Source organism: Somniosus microcephalus, chromosome 2 (genome assembly GCF_052327205.1).
Source record: "Somniosus microcephalus isolate GS21.2 chromosome 2, FLI_Smic_1.0, whole genome shotgun sequence".
Taxonomy (NCBI): domain Eukaryota; kingdom Metazoa; phylum Chordata; class Chondrichthyes; order Squaliformes; family Somniosidae; genus Somniosus; species Somniosus microcephalus.
The window spans coordinates 21,303,719-21,321,839 of NC_140988.1; the positions used below are offsets into that span (position 1 = coordinate 21,303,719).

At 46.0% G+C, this 18,121-nt stretch overlaps 1 protein-coding gene across 2 annotated transcripts in view; it reads right to left on the reverse strand.

Annotated features, from left to right (window-relative positions):
• Positions 1-1,075: 1,075 nt before the first annotated feature.
• psd3l (pleckstrin and Sec7 domain containing 3, like) overlaps positions 1,076-18,121 on the reverse strand; it is a 410,104-nt gene continuing 393,058 nt past the window's right edge. For both annotated transcript variants that reach the window (XM_086007314.1, XM_086007324.1), the window contains one exon: positions 1,076-3,163. In XM_086007314.1, the coding sequence (XP_085863440.1) occupies positions 2,951-3,163 (213 nt within the window). In that variant the 3' untranslated portion in view covers positions 1,076-2,950. The remainder of the gene's footprint in view (positions 3,164-18,121) is intronic.

The window sequence follows — 18,121 nt, forward strand, 5'->3', positions numbered from 1 at the left end:
GCTGTATATCCTATGGCCTGTTACTGTGCCAGATATCCTATGGCCTGTTACTGTGCCAGATATCCTATGGCCTGTTATTGTGCCGTATATCCTATGGCCTGTTACTGTGCTGTATATCCTATGGCCTGTTTCTGTGCTGTATATCCTATGGCCTGTTACTGTGCCGTATATCCTATGGCCTGTTTCTGTGCCGTATATCCTATGGCCTGTTACTGTGCTGTATATCCTATGGCCTGTTTCTGTGCCGTATATCCTATGGCCTGTTTCTGTGCTGTATATCCTATGGCCTGTTTCTGTGCTGTATATCCTATGGCCTGTTTCTGTGCCGTATATCCTATGGCCTGTTTCTGTGCTGTATATCCTATGGCCTGTTACTGTGCCAGATATCCTATGGCCTGTTATTGTGCCGTATATCCTATGGCCTGTTACTGTGCTGTATATCCTATGGCCTGTTTCTGTGCCGTATATCCTATGGCCTGTTTCTGCACCAGATATCCTATGTAACAGTAATATTCCAGCATAATGGGGGAAGTTTTTGTCAGCAACTACATTTCAGCGTGATTTGAATTTATTGTGGACTCCGGGGAGTTCCACAGTGCACCCTGAGGAGGAACAGGGAATGACTAACAGCAACTTCTGGATTTCCACATTTATCTGCACATGCGCTGACTCCAGACGTTGCTGTCACTTTCAGAGGAGTAATGACGGCGAACGCTGACAATTACCACCGCAAATGCCAGGCCAATGTAATGTCCTACTGAAGTCAGTTTTGCGCTGTGCCTCTGTTGAGGCCATCTGAACTCGATTTACTGAGCGTCCCTGTAACAGATAGAGAGAGGACACTTTCATCCCTTGGGTGTTGGCTGGATACATCCCTAGGAGCCGGAAGAGAACCACGTGTCCTTCATGACATTAGGTAGTGCCTTTCCCAAGGCCACTTGTGCTTAACGTCATATTGAACCTCCTCCTCCACCAATAGCATTTTGTTCCACTCTTCGGATAGCGCCGCTGACAGCACTGTGCCAAGTGAAAGAATTAAACAAGCCACCTTGTAAACAGAAGTCAGGAATCAATACAACATCCATTAGAATTTATTGATGTGAGCTCTTGTCTCTGTGAGAGGACAGCATGCAAAACAAGGGACATGTGCAGCAGAAAGAAGGCTTCCTGCATGCTATTGTACAGTAAATCTATTATATACAGACAACAAAAAAGATCCACTGGGCTATAGAACTGAGTGGAGATGCAACAAGGAAAGTCAATAAATATCATAATAGCACAGCAAAATACCAAGTGGCACTGAAAAGAGACACCTCTGTGCACCTGAAAATGCATTACTTAGCAGATACCACTTTTCACTATAAATGTTATTACAGCCTTTTATTATCTACAGAGGCAGAAAGTATGAGTGACATTCTGCAGGGCGGGGGTGATGTGATTTCTTTATAGAAAAGAGATGAGCTTTTCACACTTGAGGTGATAAACTGAGTCCGCAATCATGGCACAGTCTTGTGCTCTTCCTTCAGGTGCAAGATCCCTACTTGACCGGCAGGGCGAGGGTTAAATTACAGCCACTTTGCACTAGAAATTCAATAACTGCAGTGGCTCTGGAGGGCAAAATGCAATTCCCTGCTTCAAACAAAAGTTCAATTGGATCAATTGTAATTCTCCTACAATACTGTCTCTTTAACTTGTCTAACATACGACAGAACCTGCCCAAGTATAAGTGCCTGGAATTATACAAAAAATGGAAGACAAACACACATTCTTAAAAAAATAATAAAAACAGGTGGTCAAGCTATGTGTATTCGGTTTAAAGTGCACTATAAATACTAATCTTTAAAGATACAATCAAAGAATTCAGATGGTACCTTCTATATATTTGTTATATTCTTGTAAAGGAAACATCATATACAGGTAACAAGGTTGTTTGGCATTTACAGTAAGCTTAAAATGGAGCCACATAATCATTTCAAAACAAAAAATGTTCTAAAATATTTTCCTTCCAACACTGTACAGACTACAGCTTTGCGGCTCAGTAGCAGCTATAGACTTGGGGTGGGGTGTGCAAGGCGATTGGGCAACTAGCACATGGTGTCTTAAATGCTAATCTATCACTATTGCTAAGTTATTGGCACGCAGGAGAGAGAGAGGTCACGACAGAGTCACCTTAGCGTGGACGTCAGTCACAAATGTATCTGCTCACAGGAAGCACTGAAATGCACTGCACCACATAATCTAGTGAGGATGACGACTAAGGGGGGGTTAAGACAATGAGAAAGTTAAAAGAACTATTTGCTGATAAGCAATAAAGAAAAACAACCAAGCATTCAGCCCAATAGCTCTCTAAAGAGTATTCATTTTGTTGGTCTCCAGTAAGCTATACTGTACAAAACATTGTTTCTTTTTTAAAAAACACACATCCACAGAAACCTTCACTTCACTGGACTCCGCTTTCTTTGAGAGTGTTCGGTTTTAAATAATTTAAACAATTTAAAAAAATGAGGGGAAAAAAAGACCGCCAAGGCCAGCAGCCATCTTGCTCCCTATTCCACACGCACGTGTACACAGAAATGCAGCCAATGACAATTCTCAGTTCGTGAAATGACATATATCCATTCACAAGCTGGCACTCATTGAAAGGGCATCTTGTGTAAACCTTCGATGGTTTTCAAAATAGCAGGTCAACAAATGGGAGTCTGTCTCTTTAAGGCAATATAAAAAAAAAGTCAATCTACAAAACAGCTGCATCGACAACCAAAAAAATATATAAAAGCTACAGGAGTGTCTGCAAATGAAGGACTACCATATCAGTCATGTTCACACAATTTCTGTTACCAAAAGTTGACATCTAAATAATATTTTTACACAAAAATATACAAGTCACAGATTGCGTCACTTGGTTATGTTTTGGTGGCCAGGGGCTGGGAGATGTTTTCCTGCTGTGGAGTTAAGTCTTCTGCTTGTTGTTGGCTGTATCAGGCCTGTAGTCTTTTCTTTCAGAGACATTACGTTTGATTTTCGCACTTACAGGATACATCTCTTGGTTCAGCGATGGGCTGGAGTGCGACTTTTTCATCCCGTTGCCGTCGTTCTCCATACTGCTGAGTGTCTCCTGCCCGCCTTCCATCAGGAGATTAACGTAAGTCTCGTATCGGGTTTTCTGCAACGAAAGTCAGTATGGTAACAGCTCAGTGCAAGAATAGAACACTGCACATTCAACAGAGTAGGCTGCATCCAGGAGGCCAACGATCAATCATTACAAGACAGGTTTGACCTTCCGTATTCCAGCAGGGGACACAGGTGTTTTTATCCCCCTTTCCCCCCCTTTAAGAATCAGATATAAACCGACCACCATTCTCTTTTCTCTCCCCTCCATCTGTCCGCACTAGACTACCAGAGAGTACAAACACCCGCCACTAAATAGATCTTTTCACACATCTAGGCTCACCACTGAAGACATGATCAATTAGAAGAAATGTTAAAAGTTACACTCATCATCACTCTGGGTACCGCAACTGCCAATTTTTGGTGGGACATAGAAAATGGGTATTTTATCCCTTCGAGTACAAGATAATTTTAAGTTGTGTAAGGCCAGATCTAGGTTAGATGTCAGGAGGTGGTTCGTTTCCCAGAGAATGGCGGACCTCTGGAACAGGCTGCCGGCCCGTGCGGTGGATGCCTGTTCTCTGATTTCCTTCAAACTTGTGAGCGAAACCTGTTTCCAGCTGGGGCGGAGATCACCTCTTACAAAAGGTAGGTACTGCAGGGAATTATCAGGGCCAGAGTGATGTGCTGGACTAGTTTCGATTGCTGAAGGGGGCCAGAGAGGAACCTTGCTGTGCACAATTTGACGGCCGCGTTTCCTACATTACAACAGTGACTGCACTTCAAGAGTACCTCATTGGCTGTAAAGCGCTATATAAAAGCAAGGTATTTCTTTCTTTAAATCGAAGCTCTGCTGAACTCCTCGGCACTAGGAACACAGCTGCCATTATAACAGCAAGCTCCTTTGCCGTTGGCACTGCTCATTCCCTAATCGTGCAATGGCACGTGTGATGCCATTGAGTTCAGGCACAAAGCGCTTTGGGGCAACCCATGCCAGAGACTTGAAACTTCCTTAAATTGTCAATGAGCTGCGCTGACCCAGTCAGCAACTGCACCACCCTTTGCGGAACTAAACTATCCAAACCGTGAAGGGCCCAGGTTAGAGCCCCGGGTTCGCTGATCTCAGCCAGGACAGCAGGACGGTTGGCCTCAGCACCCCTCTGCTGGGTAAGGAAGAATCAGCCAGGGGTTCCCTGCTGCTGGAAAGTGTATGTGTGAGCACGGGGTGAGGTCAGGATCAGGCTCTCTTGTGATAACCGCCATGGTTCAATAAGCTGCCAACACTGGCCCTCAAGGCTCACACATGAAGAATGCCCACTTGGGGCTTGGTAGCGGAGGAGGTGAGAAGACGGAACTTGCCTAACTGTGTCCCAGCAACTGCAAATGGCTTCAGATGAGCAGGGCAGAAAAGCAACCAGCACATAATGATTGGCGAAGCTAGGACAGCAACTCCAAAGTATTTCACAGAATCACAGAAACCCCACAGTGCAGATAAGGGCCATTGCGGCCCATCGAGCCTGCACCGACACATATCCCACCCGATCCCCCTAACCCCTACACCAACACATATCCCACCCTATCCCCCTAACACTAAGGGTCAATTTATCATAGCCAATCAACCTAACTCGCACATCTTTGGACTGTGGGAGGAAACCGGAGCGCCTGGAGGAAACCCACGCAAACACAGGGAGAATGTGCAAACTCCACACAGACAGTCGCCCGAGGCCGGATTCGAACCCGGGTCCCTGGCGCTGTGAGGCAACAGTGCTAACCACTATGCCACCGTGTTCCATACTTGGGATAGAACAAGGGTTTACAACACAGCAGAATAGTCCCAACCATGGCAGGAAGTGTCACATCAGATCAGAAAGTCAGTGTAACTGTACATTAAGAACTGCAGCGTGTGTTTGGATTGGGCATGTATCTGTAAATGACACTTACAAATCCAATAGGGGCCACCAGGGAATAATTATTTTTAAAAATAAAATGATTGTGATGTTACTGCCACGCTAATAAAGCATTACATTTCCTACCCAAAGGAGTTCAAATCTTCAAACAGAGTCTCCCCTCATCACCATTACACTTAGCCTTTCTCATCAGCAAGACTCAGTATGAGGAAAAATGGGAGGTATTACCAGACCGCTGTAAGTAAATGCATTAATCCAGCCATCATCCATCTCTTTAAACCCACAACCAATGTATACATTGCAGAGTGGCCTCGACTGCAAAGAATACAAATGGAGTCACTACTTTTAAGGACCTCATGCTCATCAGTCAATAACTTAATTACTGTTGGCCTGAATTAAGGAGCTTTTTTTTAAATATTCATTCATGGGATGTGGGCGTCACTGGCAAGCCTAGCATTTATTGCCCATCCCTAGTTGCCCTTGAGAAGGTGGTGGTGAGCCGCCTTCTTGAACCGCTGCAGTCCGTGTGGTGAAGGTACTCCCACAGTGCTATTAGGGAGGGAGTTCCAGGATTTTGACCCAGCGACGATGTAGGAACGGCGATATACTTCCAAATCAGGATTGTGTGTAACTTGGAGAGGAACCTGGAGGTGGTGGTGTTCCCATATGCCTGCTGCCCTTGTCCTTCTAGGTGGTAGAGGTTGTGGGTTTTGGAGGTGCTGCCGAAGAAGCCATGGCACGTTACTGCAGTGGATCTTGTAGATGGTACACACTGCAGCCACGGTATGTCGGTGGTGGAGGGAGTGAATGTTTAAGGTGGTGGATGGGGCGCTAATCAAGCGGGCTGCTTTGTCTTGGATGGTGTTGAGCTTCTTGAGTGTTGTTGGAGCTGCACTTATCCAGGCAACTGGAGAGTGTTCCATCACACTCCTTATTTGTGCCTTGTAGATGGTGGAAAGGCTTTGGGGAGTCAGGAGGTGAGACACTCGCCACAGAATACCTAGCCTCTGACCTGCTCTTGTTGCCACAGTATGTGTGTGGCTGGTCCAGTTAAGTTTCTGGTCAATGGTGACCCCCAGGATGTTGATGGTGGGGGATTCGGCGATGGTAATGCCAGTGAATGTCAAGGGGCGGTGATTAGACTCTCACTTGTTTGGAGATAGTCATTGCCTGGCACTTGTGTGGCGCGAATGTTTTCTGCCACTTATCAGCCTAAGCCTGAATGTCATAGCCATAGAGTTATACAGCACAGAAAGAGGCCCTTCGTCCCATCGTGTCCACGCCGGCCATCAAGCCCTGTCTATTCTAATCCCATTTTCCAGCACTTGGTCCGTAGCCTTGTATGCTATGGCGTTTCAAGTGCTCATCTAAATGCTTCTTGAATGTTGTCAGGGTTCCTGCCTCTACCAGCCTTTCAGGCCAGGTCTTGCTGCATGCGGGCATGGACTGCTTCATTATCTGAGGAGTTGCAAATGGAACTGAACACTGTGCAATCCTCAGCGAACATCCCCACTTCTGACCTTATGACGGAGGGAAGGTCATGGATGAAGCAGCTGGAGATGGTTGGGCCTAGGATGCTGCCCCGGGGAACTCCTGCAGTCCTGGCATTGTGAATGATTGACTTCCTAACCACCACAACCATCTTTCTTTGTGCTAGGTATGACTCCAGCCAGTGGAGAGTTTTCCCCCCGATTCCCATTGACTTCAGTTTTACTAGGGCTCCTTGATGCCACACTCGGTCAAATGCTGCCTTGATGTCAAGGACAGTCACTCTCACCTCACTTCTGGAATTTAGCTCTTTTGTCCATGTTTGGACCAAGGCTGTAATGAGGTCTGGAGCTGAGTGGTCCTGGCGGAACCCAAACTGGGCATCAGTGAGCAGGTTATTGGTGAGTAAGTGCTGCTGGATAGCACTGTTGACAACACCTTCCATCACTTTACTGATGATTGAGTGTAGATTGAAGGGGTGGTACTTAGCCGGATTGGATTTGTCCTGCTTTTTGTGGACAGGACATACCTGGGCAGTTTTCCACATTGTCGGATCGGTGCCAGTGTTATAGCTGTACTGTAACTGCTTGGCTAGAGGTGCAGCTATTTCTGGAGCACAAGCCTTCAGCACGACAGCTGGGATGTTGTCGGGGCCCACAGCCTTTGCTGTATCCAGTGTGCTCAGCCGTTTCTTGATATCACGTGGAGTGAATCGAATTGGCTGAAGACTGGCTTTTGTGATGGTGGGGACCTCAGGAGGCCGCCGATATGGATCATCCACTCGGCCCCTCTGACTGAAGATGGTTGCAAACGCTTCAGCTTTGTCTTCTGCACTCACGTGCTGCTAAATGAATGTCAATAATTACGATTGCTGCTGTTTGTACTTCAGGCTCTGATTAAATAATCGAATAAACCCCCATGGGAGCCCTGACTGGACAGTCATTAGATTTTGATATAGACAGATGCACTGTAGTATGCTTTGTTCCTTGGGGATCACATTCGGCTGATGGTTGATGAGGTGGTAGTGTGCCAAGTTGCAATGAAGACCGTGTCTTGTGTATTCTCCTTCCGAGGTCAATGCTCCATTGAGGTGAAAGCCACAGAGTGGGTAAAGAGAGAAAATAAATTAAGCTTTTTTCTTTCTGACAAGGAGAGAAAATTGAAAAGATACTGTAGCTTCAGTCTTAAGATGAAGGCGGATGAAAACCTCACTTCAATATTCAGCATATCAACTAACATTCCGAGCTGTGACAACAAATAAGCAGCATTGTAGTATTTTGATGTTTCCTTCACTCTCGTGTCTAAGCTAGTCTCGGTGTGCAATACTTGGTACGTTTTAAATGTCCCGAGTAATTCGTTTATCTAAAAAATGAAAAGGAAAGTACAGTGCCGTTCACGATTCTTACTGAATGTTCATATAGTCCTATTCCACTCGTTCATCAATTATGCAGGAAAACAGCCAAAGCATAATCGCCCTTTTTATTGCATTCTTGATTAATTTGCAATAAGAGTCCTTGCAGAATGCGGAGTCACTTGTAAATGATCTCAAAGTCCTGTGTAGTCTGCGAGATCCACAGGTGGAACTTGACAGTCTTGTTGGCCGCCTCATAGGAAGCAGATCGCTCTCTTCATTTCCACTGAAATTTCAGGAAAAATACACTCTTACCCAATACAAACAAGCTCCTTTCACCATGGCCTCTGAGTGCCACCTCGGCGATTCAGGAGTTTAAAACTCGATGAATGAATGGGAGTGTGATTGCTGAGTTGCTTTGAAATTATATAGAATGTACAGCGCAGAAACAGACCATTCCGTCCAACTGGTCGATGCCGATGTTTATGCTGCACACCCGCCTCCTCCCAACCTTCTTCACCTAACCCTATCAGCATAACCTTCTATTCCTTTTCCCCTCGTGTTTATCTCACTTCCCCTTAAATGCATCTATGCTACTCGCCTCAGCTACTCCCTGTGGTAGCGAGTTCCACATTCCAACCACTCTCTGACTAAAGAAGTTTCTCCTGAATTCCTTATTGGATTTATCAGTGACTGTCTTATATTTATGGCCCCTAGTTTTGTTCTCCCCCACAAGTGGAAGTACCTTCTCTACGTCTACCCTATCAAACCCCTTTCATAATCTTAAAGACCTCAATCAGATCACCCCCAGCCTTCTCTTTGCTAGAGAAATGAGCCCCAGCCTGTTCAATCTTTCCCCGATAGATATAACCTCTCAGTTCTGACATCATCCTTGTAAATCTAAATGTTAATTAGATTTGTGGTGCATCAGCTGTATCCCGAATTCCACATTTTGTATAAAGCACAACTTGCAGACATGCACCTAGTTTATAACTCACCACCCCCCCCCCCTTTAAAATAAATGAGTTGCTTCTTGTCTATTTTAAGAGTTGCGTAGTGTCCTAGACTGTACGGAGGGGACACGGTTGGCGGTTGCCACTGTGGTCTGTTTGTGATTATGTCTTGCGTTCTATATGTAGGGGAAGGCGCCCTGAAATGGAGCTGTATGGGAGCCCAGTGGACATGAGTGAGCAATCAAGCAAGTTGTGCTGAGGGTCAGGAGAGAGACAAAAAGGAAAAGGAAAAGAAAACAGCCTCAAGGCAAAAGGTAGTACACAGATTGCCAGCAGATGCCTGTAGTTCCACCAATGCCACACAGGAACTGCAGCCTCTCGGGTGTGGCATACATTGCATCTGAACCCTACAGCAAGACACATTAGTCTCGCTTTCCGACAATACCGTTCAGTGTAACTGCTCTCCCCTGACAATCTCCCCATCCCAGGAATCAGTCTGGTGAACCTTCGTTGCACTCCCTCTAAGGCAAGTATATCCTTCCTTAGGTAAGGAGACCAAAACTGTACACAATAATCCAGGTGTGGTCTCACCAGGGCCCTATATAATTGCAGTAAGATGTCTTTACTCTTATACTCCAACCCTCTGCAATAAAGGCCAACATACCATTTGCTTTCATAATTGCTTGCTGTACCTGCATGTTAACTTGCAGGGGTGGGGGGTGGGTGGTAAGGAAGAGGGTCAGGAGGAGGGAAAAGTATGGTTGAGGGGGTTTAAAGAGATAGGAGGGACCAGCCAGATTGACTGACAAGACAGAGATACTGAGGGAGGCAGTTCCAGACCAGTGATGGTGACTGAAAGAATGGCTGCCCATGGTGGCGTGGAGAACAAGAAGGGCCCAGAGGGTATGCACAAGGAAACTGGGAATGTTTAGACTGGAAATACCTTCTCAAAGTTTTAAAGAATTTAAGGGGTAAATAGAACCTTAATAATCACGCACCCTGTAACGAGGTGGCAATGGAGTCAAGCTCAGGACATAGGTTAGACTGAAAGATTTCACACTGAGCGTGGGCGACAGTAGAGACGGATAATTGAAAAAGGGAGCTGGATAGTTGTTTCGGTTGAAGTGGTGACACTGTGTAGAGGAGGTGGAGGGCGGTATTTTTCCCAACTCTCGGATCAGTCAGATTGACTGCAGCGTCCTTCCCAGTCCCGCTCCGTCTGACGTTCCCGGGTAAATAGTGTCGCTGAATGAACCGAGGACAGTTACTTTGTAGCAGCCCAATGGCAAGGAACTGCCTTTTCCAATTTTTTAATCTGGGGCGTTGAATGAAATGAAACTTCACGTAAACTAACAATTAAACGAAAAATGGCAAATGGCGAATGCTCATTTATTTTTATTTTTTTTATTTCTTGCCCTCGCGTCTGACTTGAATTGCCAGAATTGGGAATAAATTCACCCTGTCCGGAATTACTCAAACACAGCTCTACGGAAAGTGTTAAGTCTGTGTGTTATAGTGAGAATTACTACACAGACCACAAGAGTAAATTTTAACAGGTCTTTACTAGTCGAAGGTCAGGGCGGAACTGCCCAATAAATCATTACACAGCACTTATATACCGGTGTGGTCACCACCGGTATTACAGTATACAGCAGCCAAGATAAAGTAGTGCAACTCTTAAAATAGTTCTCTTAAAGGTGGAACGGTTACATACACCACAATTCTCCCTTTTTAGCTTAACAGTATATATTCCCCATTAACATAACATAACATATATACACAACTTCATGGAAAACAGTTCACAGATTCAGTCTCTCTGGAGGCTTCCTGACTCGGTCCGGATAACGCCTCGGTGATGTAGTAGGTTCTTTTGGCAAGGTCGATTCGGCTTGAATGCCAGTGTCGGGTTCATCTGATTCCAGTATCACCGGATCGGAGGTAGATACAATGGGTATCTCTGCTTCATCATTAGGCGTATAGAGTTGTGGAGTAGGTTGTCCCTTTTCGGATGACTATGATCTGGTCAACATGGCGCCTTATTATGCTTTCACCAATGTCCACGGTATACATCAGCGGTCCTAGTCGTGTGCAAATAGTTCCAGGCTGCCATTTCTCGGTACGGTAGTCCCGGGCCAAAACTTGTTGACCTATCTGGAAGGTTCTAGTTGGCCTTTCATTCATGCCTTGAAATTGCCGGTTCTCTACGTCCCTTCTGATGTTTGGCTTGATCAAATCCAGCCGGCATCTTAATCTTCTATTGAAAAACATCATGGCGGGAGTTTGGTTTGTAACCACGTGTTGCATTCCTGTACGCCAACAAGAAGTTATCTACCTTATGTTGTAGATTTATGTCTTCATTACCCATGGCCTTTATGGCCTTCTTGAAGGTCTGGACAAACCTTTCAGCTAATCCATTGGTGGCGGGATGGTATGGGGCGGACGTGTAGTGCTTAACCCCATTGTTTTTTTTAAGAACTTCCTGAATTCTTCGGACACAAATTGCGGTCCATTATCAGAACAGATCTGTTCCGGCAGCCCATTCCTGGCAAATATGGTCCTTAATACTGTGATGGTTTTTTCCGTGGTGGTGGAGGACATCTTTATTACCTCCGGCCACTTGGAGTGTGCATCCACCGCGATTAAGAACATTGAGTCCATAAATGGACCAGCAAAGTCGATATGTACCCTTTGCCATGGAGATGAGGGCCACTCCCATGGAGGTAGAGGGGCTTGTGGTGGGGCGTTTTGGACCTTCTGGCATCCTAGACAGCTCTTGGTCATTTCTTCGATGTCTCCATCGATACCTGGCCACCACACAAACGCTCTGGCTAGGTTCTTCATTTTCACTCCCCCCAGATGTCCCTCGTGAAGCTCCTTTAGCACTTTATGCTGGAGTTTGGGTGGAATCACCACTCTGGATCCACACATCAAAGTTCCTCGGCACACTGACAGCTGCTCTCTTCTTTGCGAGAATGCTGGCAACAGTGGTTCGCCATGTGCTGGCCATCCCTTCACCGTTAAATCGTAGACTCGTGAGAGAGTCGGGTCATTTCTCGTTTCCTTTTCGATGGTAGAATTTGTTACTGGCAGACATTCCACTATGGTTGAGTGGAACATTTCCACTGGGTCCACTGTAGGCGCCTCTTCTACCGTTGGCAACGGTAGGCGCGATAACCCGTCAGCATTCCCATGCTGTTTTGATCCTTTGTATTCTATGTCATATTGGTGTGCCCCTAGGAAAAGGGACCTCTGTAGCCTTTGCGCTGTCATAATGGAAACGCCCTTTTTAGGGTTGAATATGGATACCAACGGCTGGTGGTCTGTCAGCAGTGTAAACTTCTGGCCCTGCAGGTAATGATTAAACTTCTTTACTCCCCACACCAGGCTGAGAGCCTCCCTGTCTATCTGAGCATAGTTGCGCTCAGTGGAGGTCAATGATCTGGATGCAAATGCGACTGGCCTTTCCAAGCCATTTGGCAACTTGTGTGAGAGTACTGCTCCAATACCATAAGGAGAAGCATCACAAGCTAAACGAATAGGTAGCGTTGGGTTGAAATGAGCCAACACTTCCTCTGAGGTGATCAATGCCTTGCTTTTGCGAAAGGCCTTCTTACAGTCCTCGCTCCACTTCCATGGTACTTCTTTCTGCAAAAGAGCATTCAGCGGGTGCAGCACCGTGGATAGATTTGGCAGAAACTTATGGTAATAGTTAATCAACCCTCGGAACGACCTCAACTGGGATACATTTTCCGGAGCGGGAGCCTTCACAACAGCTTCGATCTTGTCAGGTGACTTGTGCAGCCCCTCCTGGTCAATGACATGACCACAGTACGAGATCCGTTTCTGAAAGAACTCACATTTCTGGTGATTAACTCGAAGTCCATATTCCTTCAATCTGGTGAGCACCAGTTTCAAATTTGCAAGGTGTTCCTCATCGTCGTCTCCTGTAATCAGGATATCGTCCAAGTAACATTGAGTGTTTGGAATTCCCTGTAATACCTGCTCCATGGCCCTCTGCCAAATTGCTGGAGCCGAAGCCACTCCAAAAACCAGTCTATTATATCGATACAAGCCTCTGTGCGTGTTGATTGTGAGATACTGGCGCGACTCTTCCTCAACTTCCATCTGTAAGTACGCTTGCGCCAGGTCTATCTTGGTGAAGCGTTTCCTGCCAGACAATGAAACAAAGATATCCTCAATCCGCGGAAGCGGATATTGCACCGTGTGAAGCACCGGATTAACTGTGATCTTGAAGTCTCCACAGATGCGGACCTTCCCCGGTTCCCCTGGCTTGTTACTCGATGAACGCTTCATGACGGGAACAATGGGCGTGGCCCACTCACTCCAGTCCACCTTAGACAGTACTCCTGAACGTTCTAGCCCTTCCAGCTCAGCTTCCACAGCAGGTCGTATCGCATAAGGTACCGGTCTGGCTTTGAAAAATTTTGGGTTTGCATGTTCTGCAATCTTGATTTTTGCCTTAATTCCTCTTAGTGTTCCCAGTCCCTGTTGGAACACCTCTTTAGCCTCATCCAATATTCTGGACAATCGTTCAGGTTTGACATTTCTTTTTCCGGAATCTACCGTCATTGCTTTTAGGGAGTGCCAGTCCATATTTATTTTCCTGATCCACTCCTGTCCCAGAAGTGGTGGACCTCCCTCAGGTAGTACATATAAGTCCATTCCTTGGTGTTCTTTGCCCTTGTGTATCACCTTGACTTTTATCTTTCCGATGGGGTATACACTTTGCCCCGTGTATGTCTGCAATACTATCTCCGTATCCCGTAGGGGAATATGTGTGAATAACCTTTTGTAATCTTGCTTATTCATGACCGTCAACGCCGATCCGGTGTCCAATTCCATCTTCACTTGGACTCCTGCTATCTGCAGTGTGACCCAGATAGTTTGTAGGTCAGCTTCCTTACTCACATTGTGAATTCTCAGACTACCCAGTTCCTTGCTGTTGGAGTCTGAATCCGAATTCTGTTCATCCGAACTCTTCTCAGCCACCTTATGTACCTTTCTGCACTTTTCCTGCGGTGACTTTTTGTTGCTGGTCTTCTTTCCTGACCGGCATACTTTAGCTATGTGACCAAGCTTGCCACATTTTCTACATTCCTGGTTTTTAAACCAGCATTGGTTCTGATCGTGTGTTGTCTTTCCACAACGATAACATTTCGTTGTACCCAAAGCCATTTGATCTACGCTGAGTACCGCTGCCTTCAGCTGCATTTCCGCAGTGCCTCTCGCTGCGGCTTTGTGCGATGCTGCAATAGTGACAGCCTTATCAAGTGTAAGATCATTCTCTTCAAGCAGCCGCTTTTGTGTTCCTTCTTTCGACAATCCACACACGAATTTGTCTCTCAGTGCCTCTGTCAGACTTTCCCCAAACTGACAGTATTTCGCTAGCTTACGCAGTTCAATTAAATACTCCGCGTTGCTTTCCTCTTTCAGTTGCGTTCTCGCATAAAATTTAAATCGTTCCGCTAACATCAGCGGTGTAGGGTTCAAATGATTTTTCAGGACAGCAACAATTTTAGCGAAAGTCTGATCCGCCGGTTTAGCTGGTGATAGAAGATGCTTCAATAGCCCGTATGTCTTCGCACCCATTGAGTTTAGTAAGGTTAGTGCTTTATCTTCATCTGATATTTTATTTGCCTTACAATATATCTCTATGCGTTCTACATACGTGGCCCAATCTTCAACATCGGGATCGAAATCGTTGATGTTACCACGCTTAGGCATCCTCGCAATCTTCTTGAGAAACAAAAAGAAATTTTTATTACTTTTTTTTTCAAAATGGCGGTTTCCCGCGCTTGTCTTCTTCCCCCGCCTACGAAAATGGCGGCTTCCCGTGTTTGCCTTTCTCCCCCGCTGGCTGTAATGGCGATTGCCGTATTGCTGCGTTCGCCCTCCCCAGCGGTTTTCAAATCGTGCCTCCCAGCCCCTCTTGCAGTCCGGTCCGTTCCCCCGGCTGCGGCTGAGTTCTCCGCGGTTTAAAAAAAAAAAATTCTCCCGCGCCTTACGCTGACCCGGTCGCTGCGCCTCGCAGCCTCGGTAGCTGCCCGGCCTTTTTCACCGGTCGTGGTCGAGCTCTCTCTCGATGCTGTTGCGTCTCCCAGCCCGCTTGCAGCCCGGTCTTTTACACCGGCTGCGTTTGCATTCACCGCGGCTCCCGTGCCTTATGCTGCCCCAGTCTCAGCGCCTCTGGCCCCGACTTCTGTCCGGCTCTTTTCCCCGGCCGTGGTCGAGTTCTCCGCCCTTATATCCTCCGTTTTTCCCTCCCCTACTTCACAGCCAACGTGGCCGACTTGCTGCTCGTCGCTGATCGGCTTACCCACCACCGTGATAGAAGGGATGATCACTGCCTGTTGCTGATGGAAGACTTCGTGTCAGGATTCTTCCTTTGCTCTTCAGACCTGCGTCTTTTCTCAGCAGGATGATGAGGGCGGATGCCTCCTCTCAACGCCCGTCAGCTGCCGTGGATGTATCTCTGCCGCAGGGTAAGATCGTACTCGTCGCCACTGTTAAGTCTGTGTGTTATAATGAGAATTACTACACAGACCACAAGAGTAAATTATAACAGGTCTTTACTAGTCGAAGGTCAGGGCGGAACTGCCCAATAAATCATTACACAGCACTTATATACCGGTGTGGTCACCACCGGTATTACAGTATACAGCAGCCAAGATAAAGTAGTGCAACTCTTAAAATAGTTCTCTTAAAGGTGGAACGGTTACATACACCACAGAAAGGTCGTCAGGTTTGGAGCAAATTGAATAAGCTGCAAACAGAATCCTGGAGAGGGTTTCTCATTATCCCGATGCAATGCTGCCCTGAGCTCCATTCTTTGTGCTCAAATGGCACGCGTGTTGAACATCTCTCTCTCTATTTAAAAACCCAATCTAAGAGGCACTGGAAAAATCGTTACTACTGAAAGCAGCATCCAAGCAGGGGGCAATTTCTTTGAAGCTAACTTTTAATTAAAAGAGCAGGGGGCAGAACTAAGCACAGTCTTTAATTCAAATTCTGCTGTGGAGCTTCGAAGATGTAACTGTCTTAACAGAAGTGTAAAATCACTAACCTGAACGGAGCAGATTGCAGCTCCTAATGAACCTTTTGCCAAATTGTTTACTCTAAACATCTGGCTGTGAAGTGTCAAGAACTTGAAGGCAGGCTTACAAAGGATGGAAACACTGCATTTGTGTTTGCTACTTTGCTCAATAATAAATAAACTGTCTACTTCATAGAAAGATATTGACAGTTAGTTTCCAATCGAACACCAGCCTTTCAGCAGCTCGCACACCAATACTGCTGGCTCTTTCAGCTACTTTTTTTCCCCTGTCCTCTGGGACTCCCTCACTACACGCTCTACCTTGCCGAAGCCCGCTTCCCAATTCCAAAAGTCCCCTGAAAACTCTTTGTCCATGCTTTCAGCTCCGCCTCGAATCTCTTCCGGTCTTTCCCTACTGTTGGCACCCACTTCTTGTCATCTACCCTGTACAGCTCTTTGGCAAACCTTTCGATACCCTGCTTCGTCTACAGAAAGTCACGTCATTGTTATCTTGAGTAAGAGTGCTTACATCTGCCCATAGAGAAAGAAAAAGAAAGATTTGCACTTATATAGCGCCTTTCACGACCTCAGGACGTCCCAAAGCGCTTTACAGCCAATTAAGTACTTTTTGAAGTGTAGTTACTGTTGTAATGTAGGAAACATGGCAGCCAATTTGTGCACAGCAAGCTCCCACAGACAGCAATGTGATAATGACCAGATAATCTCTTTTAGTGATGTTGATTGAGGGATAAATATTGGCCAGGACACCAGGGATAATTCCCCTGTGGATTGTTGTGGCATTATCCGTAAACAAGAGCAGATATTAAGCAGGAATTGCCAGCACCGACCGGAATCCCTTTGCTATGTAGGAGACCGGTGAGTGGAGAAGCAGAACGTCTTGCTTTAAAACAAAGAAAGGTACAAATTATGTACATTTTTCTGAAGGGCCTCTCTCCTCTGAGATGTTCAGTTGTCTTAAAGAATATGAACACGCTGGTGGGAAAGCGAGAAGACATTCTGCTTTTCTTCCCCTAAAACTATCTATATCTATATAAAATAACTGGCCATAGACCCCTGCAAGGTTCCCAGCAATCCTCACTTTAAATAGATCATCAAGCAGTGTGAATGTGTGATTGTGGAATCAGAGATGTGATGATAACTTGCAGTCAGATTGTTCTTAATGGTCGAGCTGTTAATAAACTAAGACAAAAACTAGTCAAGGGACAGGAAGAGGTAAAACATCTGTCTCTAAGGGTGAGAGTACAAAAAAGACCTCCCAAATTATTGGGAGCCACGAGTCTTGAATTCTTTTCTTGGCAGCCCTGCCTTTAAAACACATCCCATTTGTTGCTAAGTGGGACCGGGACCTTCAGTCAACACTGCTGGATGCTCCTGCTATTTAGCAGCTTTACATGTAGCGATGTTCTGCACACCAGGGAAGGTGCTCAGTCATTCTTCTGTGTGGGCAACACATTTTCATGCTGGAAAGGCATCTCTTGTTGAACAGAAATTTCGCTGCATTAGTTAAAATAAAGAGTGAAGAGGGGGGAGCTTTTTACTGACACCCTTCTCCCAGTCAGTGACAGAATGATGACGCGAGAATACCGTGATGTTACGTGAGGCATTATTTTCTGCTGATAAACACGGGCACTGCCCACCCTCCAGTATCTTGACCAAGTGCCCATTCATAGTCTAGACGGCAAGCGTTGACAGACAATTTGATTGTAGAGGACATCTCATCCATAGTGTGTGCGTTTATACACACATACATATACAGGAATCCCGCCCCAACCGTGGTTTTGCCATACGTGGATTTCAAGCATATACGGTTTCCTCTCTGCGACAACGTTTGCCAACCGCGGCAGTGAAGTTTGCGTATACGCGGTTTTCAATTTAGGATTAAAGGTAAATAACATGATTTTATTGCTTTTATATTCTTTTTTATTGTGTTATTTGAACATTTATACTGTATTTGCCAACCGCGGTTTTACTAACCACGGGGGTTTTCAGGGACATTTCCCCCGCGGTTGGGGAGGGATTACTGTATACACACACGTGAACGCACACACACACATACACCCACCTACACACACACACAGATACACCTACCTACACACACATACCAGCAGGAGTCACTAGACAAGAACAGGAATACATGGTTAATTTTCCCCTCTCTAGCCTAGGGGCACTGAGGTTAATTGCAGTGTACCATTGCTGCCGTAGCGGAGATGTGCCAGCTCAGTACAAACCAGGAACCTTT